At 41.0% G+C, this 14,388-nt stretch overlaps 1 protein-coding gene and 1 long non-coding RNA gene across 5 annotated transcripts in view; one reads left to right on the top strand and one right to left on the bottom strand.

Annotated features, from left to right (window-relative positions):
* Positions 1–5,686, bottom strand: part of LOC5568816 (protein son of sevenless) — a 44,858-nt gene extending 39,172 nt beyond the window's left edge. For 3 of the 4 annotated variants that reach the window (XM_021845635.1, XM_021845634.1, XM_021845636.1), the window contains exon 1: positions 4,750–5,685. In XM_021845635.1, coding sequence (XP_021701327.1) covers positions 4,750–4,860 — 111 coding nt within the window. In that variant the 5' untranslated portion in view covers positions 4,861–5,685. Of the gene's footprint in view, positions 1–4,749 lie in introns of all 4 variants that reach the window. The other variant, XM_021845633.1, reaches the window with a different exon arrangement.
* A 7,965-nt stretch (positions 5,687–13,651) lies between these two features.
* LOC110676712 lies at positions 13,652–14,388 on the top strand. The gene is made up of 2 exons (XR_002500645.1): positions 13,652–14,021; positions 14,081–14,388. It is a non-coding gene; the product is annotated as an uncharacterized LOC110676712 (long non-coding RNA).

Here is a 14,388-nt window from a genome sequence, read left to right as displayed (position 1 = left end):
CAGAGTTTTTTTTTTGTGCCGGTCAAAAATTTATTTTTCTTTACAAGACCCCTAATATTCCTAGATATGATTTCTGGCTACGCCACTGCTTCATATAAATAAAACAACGAAAAAAAGATAATATTTTAGTTCTTTTATAGCAGATTTTAATTTTTCTTTTAGTGGTTTGATTATCCGGAGGATTCGATTATCCGGAGTGAAAAAAAAATCGATGCTCCGGATAATCGAATCCGATCTGTACTTGGGATTTTCTATTCGCCAAACTGTGAATAAAGTGACTGTAGTTTCCAATTGAGATATTTATTTATTTATTTAAATTTTAGTTTAAATGGCTCGTCGGTGGTGCGGCATCCCCACACTCCCTGAGTTATCTTCTCTAGGGTCTGTTTGCAGATTCCCCCCCTTGTAAAAGAAAACTTAAATTTTCCAGTGCGCAAATCTAGAGAACCAGTCATCCTTTCAAGCTGAATACCTAATCGATTGGTCACTAGCTGGTGGTGACCAATCGATCAAATTTTCAGCTTGAGCGGATGGCTGGTTCTCTAGATTCGAATCCTGTTCAGAATGCGGTCAGAAATCCTCCCAAGATCCCTAACTCTGCCCAGAATTATGTGAAAATTTGATTCTGTGAATAGTTAATTCTTAATATAGCTTATTAACTACAAAGAAAAGTGCTGCCAAATTTTCCAGTATTTTCATAATTTATAATTGAATCATTTCAGAAATCAAGTAAATTTAGTAGAATTGAAAACTAACGTAATGACCTTCGTGAAATATTAGCTATTCAATCGAAAGTTTTAGTTATGTTCCAACCTAGTAGTAGTAGCACAATCAATGATGAGAAGTATCTACAAACTCTTCGCGAGCCGCACAAAATGAGGCCGAGGGCCGTACTTTTGACAGGCCTAGTCAAAAAACAGTCTACAAGAACCCGACGGAAATTTTGATAATGTTCGTCGTTCGGACAAGCGCTGTGTAAACTAATACAAAGCGTAGTCGCTGTGTAGCATAAATTGCAACTACTAACGTTTTTCGTAGTCAACATTGCAATTTTGATGTTTGTTTAATAGGCCTCATCTCGGTTTCAATCAAATATAGAAATGAGGCCTTTTTAAGAAGAGGTCGCATTTGCGATAAATATCCTGATTAGCGAAAAATGAGATAGGGCCTTTTAGAAAAAATGTTATTTTTTCAACTTTCATGCGCATTTTTGAACGCATTTTTAATATATAACAGAAGTTCAACTATTTTAACACAATGCGCTAATTGATAGAAGTTTTGATGATAGTATCTTATTTGGGGATGTATTTTAAACTACTCATCAACTTTCAGACTGACACCATGTCCAAACCCTAGTTTAGAAATAGAAGTGGGGCATAGATAGCCGTAGCGGTAAACGCGCAGCTATTCAGTTTGACCATGCTGAGGGTCGTGGGTTCGAATCCCGCTGATCGAGGATCTTTCCGTAAAGGAAATATTCTCGATTCCCAGGGCATAGAGTATCTTCGTACCTGCCATACGATATACACATGCAAAAATGGTCATTCGGCAAAGAAAGCTCTCAGTTAATAACTGTGGAAGTGCTCATAAGAACAGCTGAGAAGCAGGCTCGGTCCCAGTGGGGACGTAACGTCAGAAAGAAGAAGAAGATACAGAAAATTGGAGTAAATTAGGATTGGAGCACGTTTGTTCAATTTTCTATCTCAGATGACTCTTGATCTATTGAACAATTTTGCCGAAGATACCAATCTTTCGGCACATAAGAGTCTCTTGACACGGACATGTTTACACAAATAAAGCCACCTAGCGTTATATTTTTCACCGCTCCGAAAACTAGCTTATTAGGATCTCGAAAACCAGAGAATATTTTTTCACTAGCGCCACCTTACAAATAAAATGCCCATTCAGATTTTTTACTGCCAGATAGCCGTTGATCTGCTGAACGACTTTTGTCGGAGACACCAACCTTCTAACTTATCAGGATCTCAAGATAATAACAATTGAAGAAAAATTGATACTAGCGCCACCTAGTGGACAAATTCTCAAATGAAATAATATTTATCGCTACTAGATAGCTCATGCTCTGCTTAACAACGAAGCAGAACAGCCTTCTAGCTCATCAGGGTCTTGAGCTAACTATTGAATGGATGATTTGGCCAATTTCGGTACCCAAGACAATGCGGAATAATTTTTGTATTCCAATTTTATATAATTATAAAGTCATTAGTGCTGCATGTACAAACACTACAATAATATGAAAATAAAGCATAAAGGACACACAGTGCGTTGAATGTATGGAGGTACGGGACAAAAATCAAATCTGGAAGATCAAGCCATTTGAGCACCTTGTTATGGAAGGGAAAGCTGTTTCTGGTCAAAAGAGCTTCAATTTGCATAAATGACATATAATATACGCATAATCGCTAAACTGTCCTAAGCGCCAATTTAATTATTTTCCAAGTAAAACCTTGCAATTTGTACTTTTATTGCTCATAATGATGTAAGGGACCGTCCATAAATGACGTAGCATTTTTTCACAGATTTGTTATACCCCCCTCCCCCCTCGTAGCATTTAGTCACAAATTCTGACACCCCCCTTGGAAAATACGTAGCTTATCAAGCACCCTCCCCCCTATTTTTTATTTGTTTTCCTCAATAATTAAGTTAAAACGAAACATTACAATCCAAAAATTAAAAACAAAGTTTTGTATTACTTGATAGTTAATTACTGACTGAAATCGTCAGGATAATCTGACGAATAACAGTTTGATATATTGTAGCGCTCAAAAAACATTTGGGAAAAAGTTTAAACTAACTTATTTTCTGTTAAAGTTAAATAATAATGGTTCCCAGTTTATATTTATTTTGTTATATTTAGGTTAAATTTCAATTGTAGTTAACTTGCGTTGCAAAATGTTTGTATTTTCTATCACAAACAACTAATTTTCATAATTGTGCTGGTTAAGGAGTATACTTAAAAATAGTAAAAAATCTCGAAGAGTTGCAGCTGTATACTTCAGACCTTTTAGAGTACACTCTAAGAAATATGTCTGTGCGTGATTTAGGGTGGAACTTGGTGAAAATTTTTTTGAATCGATAATCAAAGTTACGTGTTAGTATTTCATAAGTTTGATTTCATATCCACCTCAACGTGCCGATTTCTCATATTCAAAGTAAAAATTTGGTGTTTTCATCACTTCAAATATACTTTACCAACCTTCAGTCATGTTCTCTTTTAGATTTTGATTGAATAGATTGGTTTTAACACTCTCCGTGCTAGTTGAAAGGATTGCTGAAAACATGCGACAAAATTTAGTTTTTCTGCTACTTCGACAACTGTCTCTTTCGACGCTTATTGTAGATGTTTTAGTGCTTTAAAAGTTATACATACTTGTTTCAATATCAGATGCTATCTATAAACACTTGTGGATACTTATTATCGCCGGATAAAATAACTTTGATTTTTGTCTATGGAGCAACGCACTGTGGAACATGGGGCAAGAGAGACACCCGGGTCAGGAGTGCCACCTCCAATTTCATGTAGTTCAAATCATTTTTCTGATGTTTTACCAAGAATAAGCATACATTGAGTTCTAATAGAGGTTTGTGTAAATATTACAGTTGAATATTTTTACTACGAAAAATTAAATGTATCTAACTCGCCAACGCGAAAATGGTTAAATATTATAAGAATATAAGATTGGAAAATAAGGTTTGACTCCCATTATATTTAAAGCATGATTTTTTTCGCACAGTATCAATGCTTTACGATTGTTTAATATACTTGTTTTTAATTATGAATCGTGGTTTACGGCTAACCAGCCAGGTGGAAGTTTAACAACTATATCATTGAGAACAATAGGTGAGCTTGTCCTTACACTGAAATAATCTTTGAAAATTGTGCAAATTAGCCATGATTTTAACCGATATATCTTAAGGTGTCCTTCTTGCCCCCAGCTCCCCTACAGACTTAAGTAGATTAAAAAACCGAATTTAGTACTATACCATTTAATTCCACTATAGTTTGTATCTTTCGACAGATACGCGTATTTCGACCTCAACTGTAAGGTCGTCTTCAGTATCGTGTACTAGACTCGACTTTACAGACTTGTTTTTATATTAAGCAAAAATAAGTATATCTCAATAAGTTCTTAATTTGCTCTCCATGGTAGCAGAAACTGTTTTCAATTTGCTCTCACTGATAGTAAAAAATGGTTTCAATCTGATTTCATTGGAACATTTTTCTGCTCTCAGTTTTGATATTTTAACCGTTATAACGACGAAATGACAACAAATTGCTCGTCAAAATCTGCGACATCACAGCATCGAAATTAGTTTTCAATGTGATTTCCAACTTTGCTCGGGTAGCCAGCATTTTTGTGAAAAGTGACTATAGGTAGTGACTTTTTGTGGCGAATATGATTGTTCAAGTCACTCTAAAATAACTTGCTGCCAACCCTGTTAAAAGATTCTACAAGAAGATGACACATAATTCTAGTCATACCTTCAAGAAAAAACTTGATAAGACGATTTATAATAAATAACAACCGAATGCTAATACGCTTTTGATTGTCAATAGTCGATGAATCATTTCAATGCAACGAAACTTTGTGTTCCTATATGACAATCACAGCTGGAAGATACTGTCGTCAAGCAATGAATCAGTACCTAGACAGAATCGATCGCTTAAAACAACCCCAAAACAAAACGATTCCAATCTCAATAGGAATCTGTTCACAGGAAACTCACCTTTCTGAGCGATGTTATGAAAACACCTTTCCATTTGGCTGCATTTTCCGCTTTCTCAAAGTCGTAATCTGTCGCATCCGTGATCGATACATGCTGGCCGCCAGCGAACATATTCTACAGACAGAGCGCAGTCAGCTTCCAGTATTGTTTCGTCGGCTGTTTGCAGCAGCAGGTTCTTCCCTTTTTTTCGGTTTCGCGAATGAGGAGCAGCCCTTCTTCTAAAACCAAAACAGTCGTCGTCCTCCGCTCCGTTTGCTGGCTGCTGGAAGATGTTGATGATGAAGAGTAGCTCTGGCTGCTGCAGCCTCAGTGAAAAATAAGCAAAGAACACAAACACATCGGACGACGACGACGACGATTAGCACGGCCAGTAGAAGAAAGGGACAATGGAGGATTCCTCCAATTTTCCATCACTTTGCACTTGAATCAAAGAGGCGAGGGCTCTTCTTTTTGTCCTAGCTTCTAGGGCAACCCGTAATCACTTTATCGAACATATTTTGCCCTCAAAACCATTCACTGAATCCATTCCCCACAAAATCAAACCCGATTCCACGCAAAAACTAATGATTTCAGCACTGGCAATGGATGCCTTTTCTTATTTCCTCGTCTAAAACACCAATTTTTCGCCTTCTTCTTCTGCGCACTCTGGTTCTGCTTCTTGGATTCTTGGGAGATTGCCTGACTTGGTTTTTTTCAACCGCTTTCCTTGGAGCCCTTGGATTAGACCTGTTTCCACTGTTTTCGGGCCCGGAACGGCCTCAACGTGACGCACTTGCACAATCTAGTCCGAAAAGGCAACTTTATTCGCCAAAAAATTACACAAACATTCCGCAACTTCTAAACCGAGCAAACTTCTCTTCCATCTTTTAATTTTTCCTGTCTCGACTGCTGCTCGCTTATGCTCGTTTTTGATGTCTACAAACTACTACTACTACTGCTGCTTTGACGCTAAACATACAGGTTTCGCCCTCGAACGCACACAGACGTGGGGGAATTTCGCCATCAATTTGTCAGCTTGTCATTTTCGACTTGTTTATGTTTTGACTTTGTGGATCATGTGGATAATAAGTAAAGAAAACCATGCACACGGAGAAATCAGACTACACTGAAATAAAACTGGGACAATGGGCCGTATGAATAAAATGTAGTAAAGTTGAGTTCCCGCATAGAAAAATACATTTTGGTTTACATTGCAAACAATACTTTTACTCTTACTGGTATGGTTAATGCATCGCAAACTGTTGCTTTTATGTTGAACAATATGAAATTGATAGCTGTATACTGTAATGAACAGTTTGACTAATCTATATCAAATAATGGTAATATATCAAACTGTTCAGAAATTGTGAAATGTTATAAAGATGAAGGATTATGATAAATGGTTCCAATGTAACATTACCTTTTGTGAAATTGTTGCAATTCCTATTACGAAACATACACACACACGTATGAATTGTACTATATAACACCGTACGTTCAACAGTTTGACAAACTGTTCCACACATTGGTGTTAGTGAGCGATCTAGTGCTAGCGGCAGCTTATTCATTTTCATACCGTTGTACTGACAGCTGCATATTGTCTTGTTTATTTCAACCGAAAGTGACGAAAAAATCAACTAATAATCTGTTGAAAAGTGAAACAATCCTTTAATTGAGTAGCGGGCCATTACAAGTGTGGTTCGCAGTTAGCTAGTTAGCTGGAGAACAAGGTGAAAGTGAAAAATATCCATGGGAGAATGGAAACATTTTTCAGCGACGTCCTAGGCAGCAGCCGCCGGAAGAAAAACATTGAAGAACAATTTCTCCTTGCGATCTTTAGATACTAAGATCGTATGTAATTGTTTGGTAAGTGTCATTATCAATTAGTGTTCCTAATTATACAACAATAAGTTTTTGATATACTTATCTTTCTTCGGTGTTTTCAGAATTAATACCTTCGATGGCGCGGATACTGCCAAGTTCCAGGAAGCCCAAAATGAATTTTTATCTTACACTTAAGTGCAAAAAAGTGAAAAGAGAGTGCATGTTATTTCACGAAATATATTAAAAATGTAAAATTTTGACACGTGTTTTGATTTATTTTCAAGTAAGAAGAAATACATTTTTTTTCCATACGGTAAACACATAAGTGAACAATTCCCTAAACGGTTTAAGGACTATAACGCACCGTAAACCAACAATTACTCATACGTTAAAAAATGTAATACAATGTTATAGTTCAACCATTTTAAAAGTGTATCCCTTACTGTGGATAAGGCAAAATGTGGATAGTAAGTCCATCATTTGGCAAATTGTTTATGAAAAATTTTGTTCGGAGAAATTGGCGATTTTAAATGGTGACATAACTTAACCGCCTATTACCCATATTGTGATTTGACCAATCACAATTTCGCAGATTGTTAAAACCGTTTCCCGTACAGTTGGTTTATTGTTTTTTTCGATGTTTTACGAAATTGTTTAGAAATTGTCTTTAATGGTTCAGAACAATACGAGAAACAGTACCCTTATGGTTGATATTTATTCGGGTTTACTACAATCTCGGTAGTAAACGCTATATCTCGCGTAACAGTTCTAAAGGGCCAATGATCAAATTGTAAACAAATCGGGTGTACGAAAACGACACTTTCCGCACGCGAAGAAGACACTAGGCAAGGTTACTTTCAAAAACACTTCACTTTATTGCACTAACTTTTGAACTTAACACTTTTCACTTCACTTATCACTTGTACATCACTTTTCAAAATTTGAAATATAACTGATTTTCAGCCGCGCACATCACGCGTATTTATATCCCGCACCACATGTTCTAGAAACGCGTAGAACATTTCCGCTGTTTCCAGGCGCAAATGATGACGACGATGACGGCGATGATGATTGATGATGCATGTGTATGCTGGACTGGCGACGGTCACTCACTGCGATGCGCTCGGTCACTCACTGGAAGGCGCTCAGTGAGTGTAGAGCTTGACAGATGTGCGATGCTGCTGCTGTTGTTGTTATTGCTTCCAACCGTGTGTGAGGGGGACTTTATACCCTTTGCGCAGTCTATCCGTGTGTTATGTGGGGTGATGGTGATTTCTAGGGGAATGCCGTTCAAACTGCTTCTTCTTTCTAAACATACCGCCGGCCTTGAAGGCTCGCCTTCAACAATCTGAGTCTGGATCGGGCAAGGGGCATATCTTCGAAACTGATCGTGTATATTCTCCAGTTGATGTTTTAACTGTGACAACTCTTATGCGTTGATCAGCTCCTGGGTGTACCTTGATGATGCGCGCTAAAGCCCATCCTTCCGGTGGTAAATTGTCCTCCTTTAAGAGCACAAGCATTCCAGTGCTTAAATCTGCCGATGAAGATTTCCATTTTGTTCGTTGCTGAAGATGATGAAGGTATTCATTTGACCACCGCTTCCAAAACTTTTGCTTGAGCTGCTGAATTGTTTGCCATCGTGTCAAACGGTTCATTGATAATGAAGTCAAATTGGGTTCTACATTGGATGTAAGCCGGTCTCCGATCAAAAAATGCGCTGGGGTTAGTGGCATTAAGTCCTCAATGTCGTCAGAGACAGGAGCTAATGGTCTTGAATTTAGGATCGATTCAATTTGTACTAGAAGTGTGTTGAGTTCCTCATAGGTAAACACCATTGCTCCACATGTCTTCTTGAGCAAATTTTTGACCGATTTGACTCCTGCTTCCCAAAGACCCCCAAAATTTGGTGACCGAGGGGGTATGAAGTGCCAAATAATTCCTGCTTCGGCTAGTTTCTTGGAAAAATGTTCACCGTTCGACTCGAACATTCGTTTCAACTCTCTCAGCTCAGAATTTGCTCCGACGAAATTTGTAGCATTATCACTGAAGAATTCTGCCACCATTCCACGGCGTCCCACAAATCGACGAAGTGCTGCCAGAAACGATTGCGTAGTCAAGTCACCAACAAGTTCAAGATGAATGGCCTTCGTGGACATACATACAAACACAGCTATGTACGCCTTAAGTTTCGGTGCCTTGCGCAACAAACTGGAACGGATCGTGATGGGTCCAGCGAAATCAACTCCGGTTTTGATGAATGGTCTTGCTGGCTGCACTCGGCTGGCTGGTAAATCTCCCATGATTTGTTTCGCTGTCCTGGCCTTAAAGCGAGCACACACAGTACAGCTTGAACATACCTTTTTGACGAGATTTCTAGCTTGTATAGGCCAGTACTGCGATCGTATTTCGTTCAGTAAAGCAGATGGTCCTATATGGCAATTTTCCCGATGTAACTGCAATGCTATGCGTTTTGCCAAAAAGTTATGTGCAGGGAGTATAACTGGGTGCTGCGAACTGTATGGCAATTCAGCATTCTTCAGTCTTCCACCAACTCGAAGAAGTCCGTCAGAATCGATGAATGGATTTAAAGCGATTAACTTGCTTTTATCCTTTACGCTGTTGTTCCTTTGAAGTTCAGTATACTCATTCTCAAAGGAGGTCTGTTGTACACAACGAATTATTCTTTTCAAAGCGTTGTTCAACTCAGAAGCAGAAAGCGTTCCAGTTCGTCGTGTCTCCTTGTTCGATGGTTTCGAGTTATGAATGAAACGCAATACATACCCGACGACGCCCTTCATTTTCGTCAAGGACGAGTACTTCTCGAAGAATATCGGTTCGGTTATAACAACAGCACAAACCTTACGCGCCTCTGGAATATCCTCATTTCGAAGCTCGGGCTGTTCAGGCCAAAGTGATCGGTTCACAAGCCATGCTGGGCCATTCCACCAGAGCGTTGAATCCATAAGTTCTTCTGCTGCAAGTCCGCGTGATACTATGTCGGCTGGGTTGTCTTTTCCACTGATGTATCTCCAGTGACATCCAATAGTGGAGTTCTGAATCCTCTCGACTCTATTTGCCACAAACTCTTTCCAGCGGTTTGAAGGTGCGGTGATCCATTGAAGCGTTATCATGGAGTCCGTCCACAAAAAACAGCTGTCGACGCTCAATTCCACTGAATCTAGAACCTTTGTTAAGAGTTCAGACAATAAAACTGCTGCGCATAATTCCAACCGTGGCAGTGTAACCTTCTTCAATGGTGCTACGCGTGATTTGGCACACAGCAGACGAACGTATGCATTTCCAGAAACGTCGACGGTTTTGACATAAATGCAGGCTCCATATGCGACCATGGAAGCGTCTGAGAACCCATGTATTTCTACGGCGATTGGCTGTAGACATCCAAACGTCCATCGGTCGATTCGCAGGTTTTGAAGATGCCGCAGACTATCGTAGAATTGTTGCCACTTCTGCACGATATGTTCTGGGAGTGGGTCATCCCAGGAGACATTTAAGAGCCAAAGCTGCTGCATCAAAGTTTTAGCTGCTACGATGATCGGTGCTATCAATCCCACGGGGTCATACAGAGATGCAATCGCAGAAAGGATGGTACGTCGAGAGTAAACCTGGAACTGTTTTAGATGGATACGGTATGTCAACTGATCATTCCTGGTGTCCCAGCTCAATCCCAGAGACTTGACGATTTCGCCGTCGTCAATCTCACACATTGTGCCTTTTTCCATTAAGCTTTCCGGTAAATCCTTCAGCAATTCTGGATCATTACTACTCCACTTCCTCAGCTCAAAACCGCCCTTATGCAGCACTGCGAGCAACTCATCTCTCGTTTTCAGTAAAGCCTGTTTGCTGTTTGATCCATCTAACAAGTCGTCCACGTAGAATCGTTTGCAAAGAGAACGACAGGCATTCGGATAGGTGTCTTTCTCGTCTGCGGCTAGCTGGTGCAGCGTACGAACAGCAAGAAATGGAGCAGCGCGTGTACCGTATGTCACTGTGTTCAGCTGATACACCTTCAGTGGTTGTGATGGTGTTTCTCTCCACAGTATTCGCTGTAAATTCGATGATTGCTGGTCTACTCGAATCTGCCGATACATCTTGGCAATGTCAGCTGTGACAACATATCTCCAACATCTGAATCCCAACAAAAGCGAGAACTGATCTGCTTGGATGTTCGGCCCAGTCATCATAATATCGTTGAGTGAAAAACCTGATGATGTTTTGCTGGATGCGTCGAAAACAGTCCTTAGCTTAGTTGTAGTACTCGTTGGCTTAAGGACTGCATGATGAGGGAGGTAATTTACTAACAAACCCACCTCTTCCAAGCCGTCAGGAACAACACTCATGTGCCCAGAAGATTCGTACTCTCTCATGAAATCTGTATACATTTCTCGAAGTTGGTCGTTTCCATGTAGCCTGCGCTCTAAAGCATGGAATCTTCGTAGGGCTTGTTCCTTAGAATCACCGAGCATTGAAGGAGGCTGAGACAATGGGATCTTCACCTCGTACCTTCCGTCTGATAAGCGCCTGACGTGTTCGAGATAGTGTTTTTCCGCTGGATCCAATTTGGCCTCACCATTTACTCCAACTTGCAGCTCCTCTACTTTCCAGAACTTTTCCAATTGTTGCAGCAGATCAGCATCAGTCATCGAAGTAACCACATTCGATTGCACGTGATCCCGCGAATACTGCTTGCAGCTTCCGGAAACTACCCAGCCTAGCTCAGAGCTCCACAGAATGAAGTCACCAACTTCAATCTTTTCCGGAAGCAAAAGCTTGAAGAAAAGCTTGGCTCCCAGTAGAACATCGATTCTTCCTGGTCTGCTGAATGTCGGATCTGCCAACTCTTCTCTTCTAGTGGAAAAATCATCGCATTGAATGTTTTCAGATGGTACCGCATTCGTGATCTTGTTCATCACCAGCAGTGGAACGTTAAACTGCTTTCCGTTCACACGAGACTCGATAGTAGCCGTCACCTGCCTTCCAACTTGAGCTTCTACTCCACTTACTCCGTGGACGGTGATCGATGTATTGCATTCCTTCAACCGAAGTTTCCGAGCAAAAGCTTGCGTTATGAAATTCGGTTGTGATCCGGAATCCAACAGCACGCGACACGGTAATTTGCTCCCAGCTCGATCGTAGATGCAGACCATAGCAGTAGCCAAAATATCACTCGATGCTTGCATGGTGTGATTTGCCTGACTCGCCATACTCGCATTAACGATGCGCTGATCCTGAGGAACAGATTCTGACAACGATGACACGTGGCTAGATGGCCGTTGTTCCTGCTGATGATGTTGCTGTCCATGTAGTAAGGTGTTGTGCTTTTCGCTGCAGGACTTACAACCTCTGGATTCACATTTACTTACTACATGCTTGGACGAGAAACAGTTGTAGCACAGCTTCCACTTTCTCACCTCGTCGAATCTAGCTTCTGGACTCATGGCTATGAACTTCTTGCAATTCCACAGTGGATGGTTTTGACCATTCTCACAGATTTTACAGCCAGTAGAACTCGTAGAAGCATGAGATAGCTGTGGCTTGAAACGACTGGATTTGCGAAGCTCTTCTTTGTCCGTTGCCAACGCCTCTAGTGTGTGACATCTACCGTTGATGAATTTGACGATGTCTTCGTATTTTGGTGACTCCTCTTGTTGGGTTTGGGTTTCCCAATCACGACGTGATGTGCTATCGAGTTTGCTGGAGATCAGGTACACCAAAATCGTGCTCCATTGATCGGTTGGCTCACCAAGTTGCTTCAGTGCATTGATGTTTCGCTGGCACTCAGTCAACAAGCGACGCAACTCCTTCGGCGAATCTTGTGACACTTGCTTCGTGGTGAACAATGCCTTCAGATGTTTCTGCTTGATTACCCGGCGATTCTCGAACCTCTCAATCAGCAAATCCCAGGCCACTCGGTAATTGGCATCGGTGATGTCCATCGCATCCAACATGCACGCTGCTTCCTCTTTGAGGCTCGACTTTAAGTATAACAACTTCTGAACGTCAGACAGTTGCGTGTTTCTGTCGATAAGCGCCTCAAAAGCATCGCGAAACGCTGGCCAACCGAGATAATCACCGCTGAACGTTGGCAATTCCAATGTAGGCAATCGTACAGCTACTGGTTGTTGCACCATGGGGAATTGCTGGTGGTGAATAGGCATCAAGGCCTGGCCTCTGTGCACGTTTGCAGCCGCTATTGCTGGACCCTGCATCCTCTCGATGATGGAACGCAATGCAGCTCTTGCGTTCATGCACCTTTCCTCAAAGGTGGCACGCTTTTCTTCTTCCTCTTCAACGTTTACTCCTTCCTCCGCGTCGATGGCAGTTTGTACGGTGTCGTACTCATCCCAGCACTGATTGACGACATCCAGTCGTGCCTGAACCAACTCTGCTGTGATTCCGGGCTTGGATTCGATGTCTCGGATGAACACTTCGATCCGTGTCAGGCGTCCGAGAATGACTCCACGCTGTCGTTTAAGCTCCGTCATGCCGAAAGCTGTTGCGATACGTCGTTCCAAACTGTTCCTAAATGCAAATGTACCGCCGGCCGGTGACGCCGTTGAAATCCTCAGCTGCTTGTGTCTGACTGGATTAACAACCGACGACTGACGCGCGCCGAAGCACTAAAATCGGGCACTGTAGCTGTCTTGCTACCAAGTAAACCGACGAACGACGAACTAGTCGACTGGTCGAGACCCACAGTTCCGCTGACTGCGACGGACACTGTCACGACGGTCCCGCGACTATCACACTTTCGCGCACACTAAAACGACTCGCGACGCGACTACTTACACTACGACCGAACGCGACTGACGCGAAACTTGCCTTGCCTTCTGACTTACTAGATCCGCGCGATCCGGCTCGAAGGACCAAATGTACGAAAACGACACTTTCCGCACGCGAAGAAGACACTAGGCAAGTTTTACTTTTTAAAACACTTCACTTTATTGCACTAACTTTTGAACTTAACACTTTTCACTTCACTTATCACTTGTACATCACTTTTCAAAATTTGAAATATAACTGATTTTCAGCCGCGCACATCACGCGTATTTATATCCCGCACCACATGTTCTACACTGATATTAAAACTCCATTATAATTTATGTGCGAAAACCATATAGAAGCAGGTTTTCTGCCTCCAACAATCTTTTATGTGCCACTTTTAAATTTTATTTGTGGACAATAAATTTCAAAGTCTATGCATGTATATACCACTAGCATTGCAATGCATTATAAAGGTTACATTAGTACAACCTATTTAAGCTGCCAATATTTTTGAAGAGCACAAACTTGTATACCAACGGTTGCAAAAATGTATCGCCATCTTATTTCTTCGCTGCTACTGTACGAGTTTTCCCAAAGTATTATCATTAACAGTAATACACATCGCATTTCAGCCAAATATGTGGATGTTCAGTGTATTATATCTGGGATAGCAAGAATAAGTTGTAAGTATTATAAAATGGTTGAAACATTACAGATTAATAAGCTATTTTTTATGTTACAGCTGTCCAAAAAATGCAATCGCGTCGGAATCAAATTCTAAGACGATGAACTCCAATGAACATGTATCCCGCTCATGCAATGACTATTGGTTAAATCATGCGATGCGCTGGACGCAATGGAAGAACACAGTGGTCCCACATTCTCCAGCAGCACTCGTACAGACTCCCACGCTCTTGTTGGTATCATCCCCGTAGCTGCTAACATCAACACGACCAGATAATTTACTATTTCGTGGATTTCTAACTGGATCCCGTTAGAATATGTATTAACTTTTATTCTCCTTAATAAATGTGTATTACTGTATGCGTA

This window comes from Aedes aegypti, chromosome 2 (genome assembly GCF_002204515.2).
Source record: "Aedes aegypti strain LVP_AGWG chromosome 2, AaegL5.0 Primary Assembly, whole genome shotgun sequence".
NCBI classification, from domain to species: Eukaryota; Metazoa; Arthropoda; class Insecta; order Diptera; family Culicidae; genus Aedes; species Aedes aegypti.
This window is presented reverse-complemented; position numbering and strand designations above follow the sequence as displayed.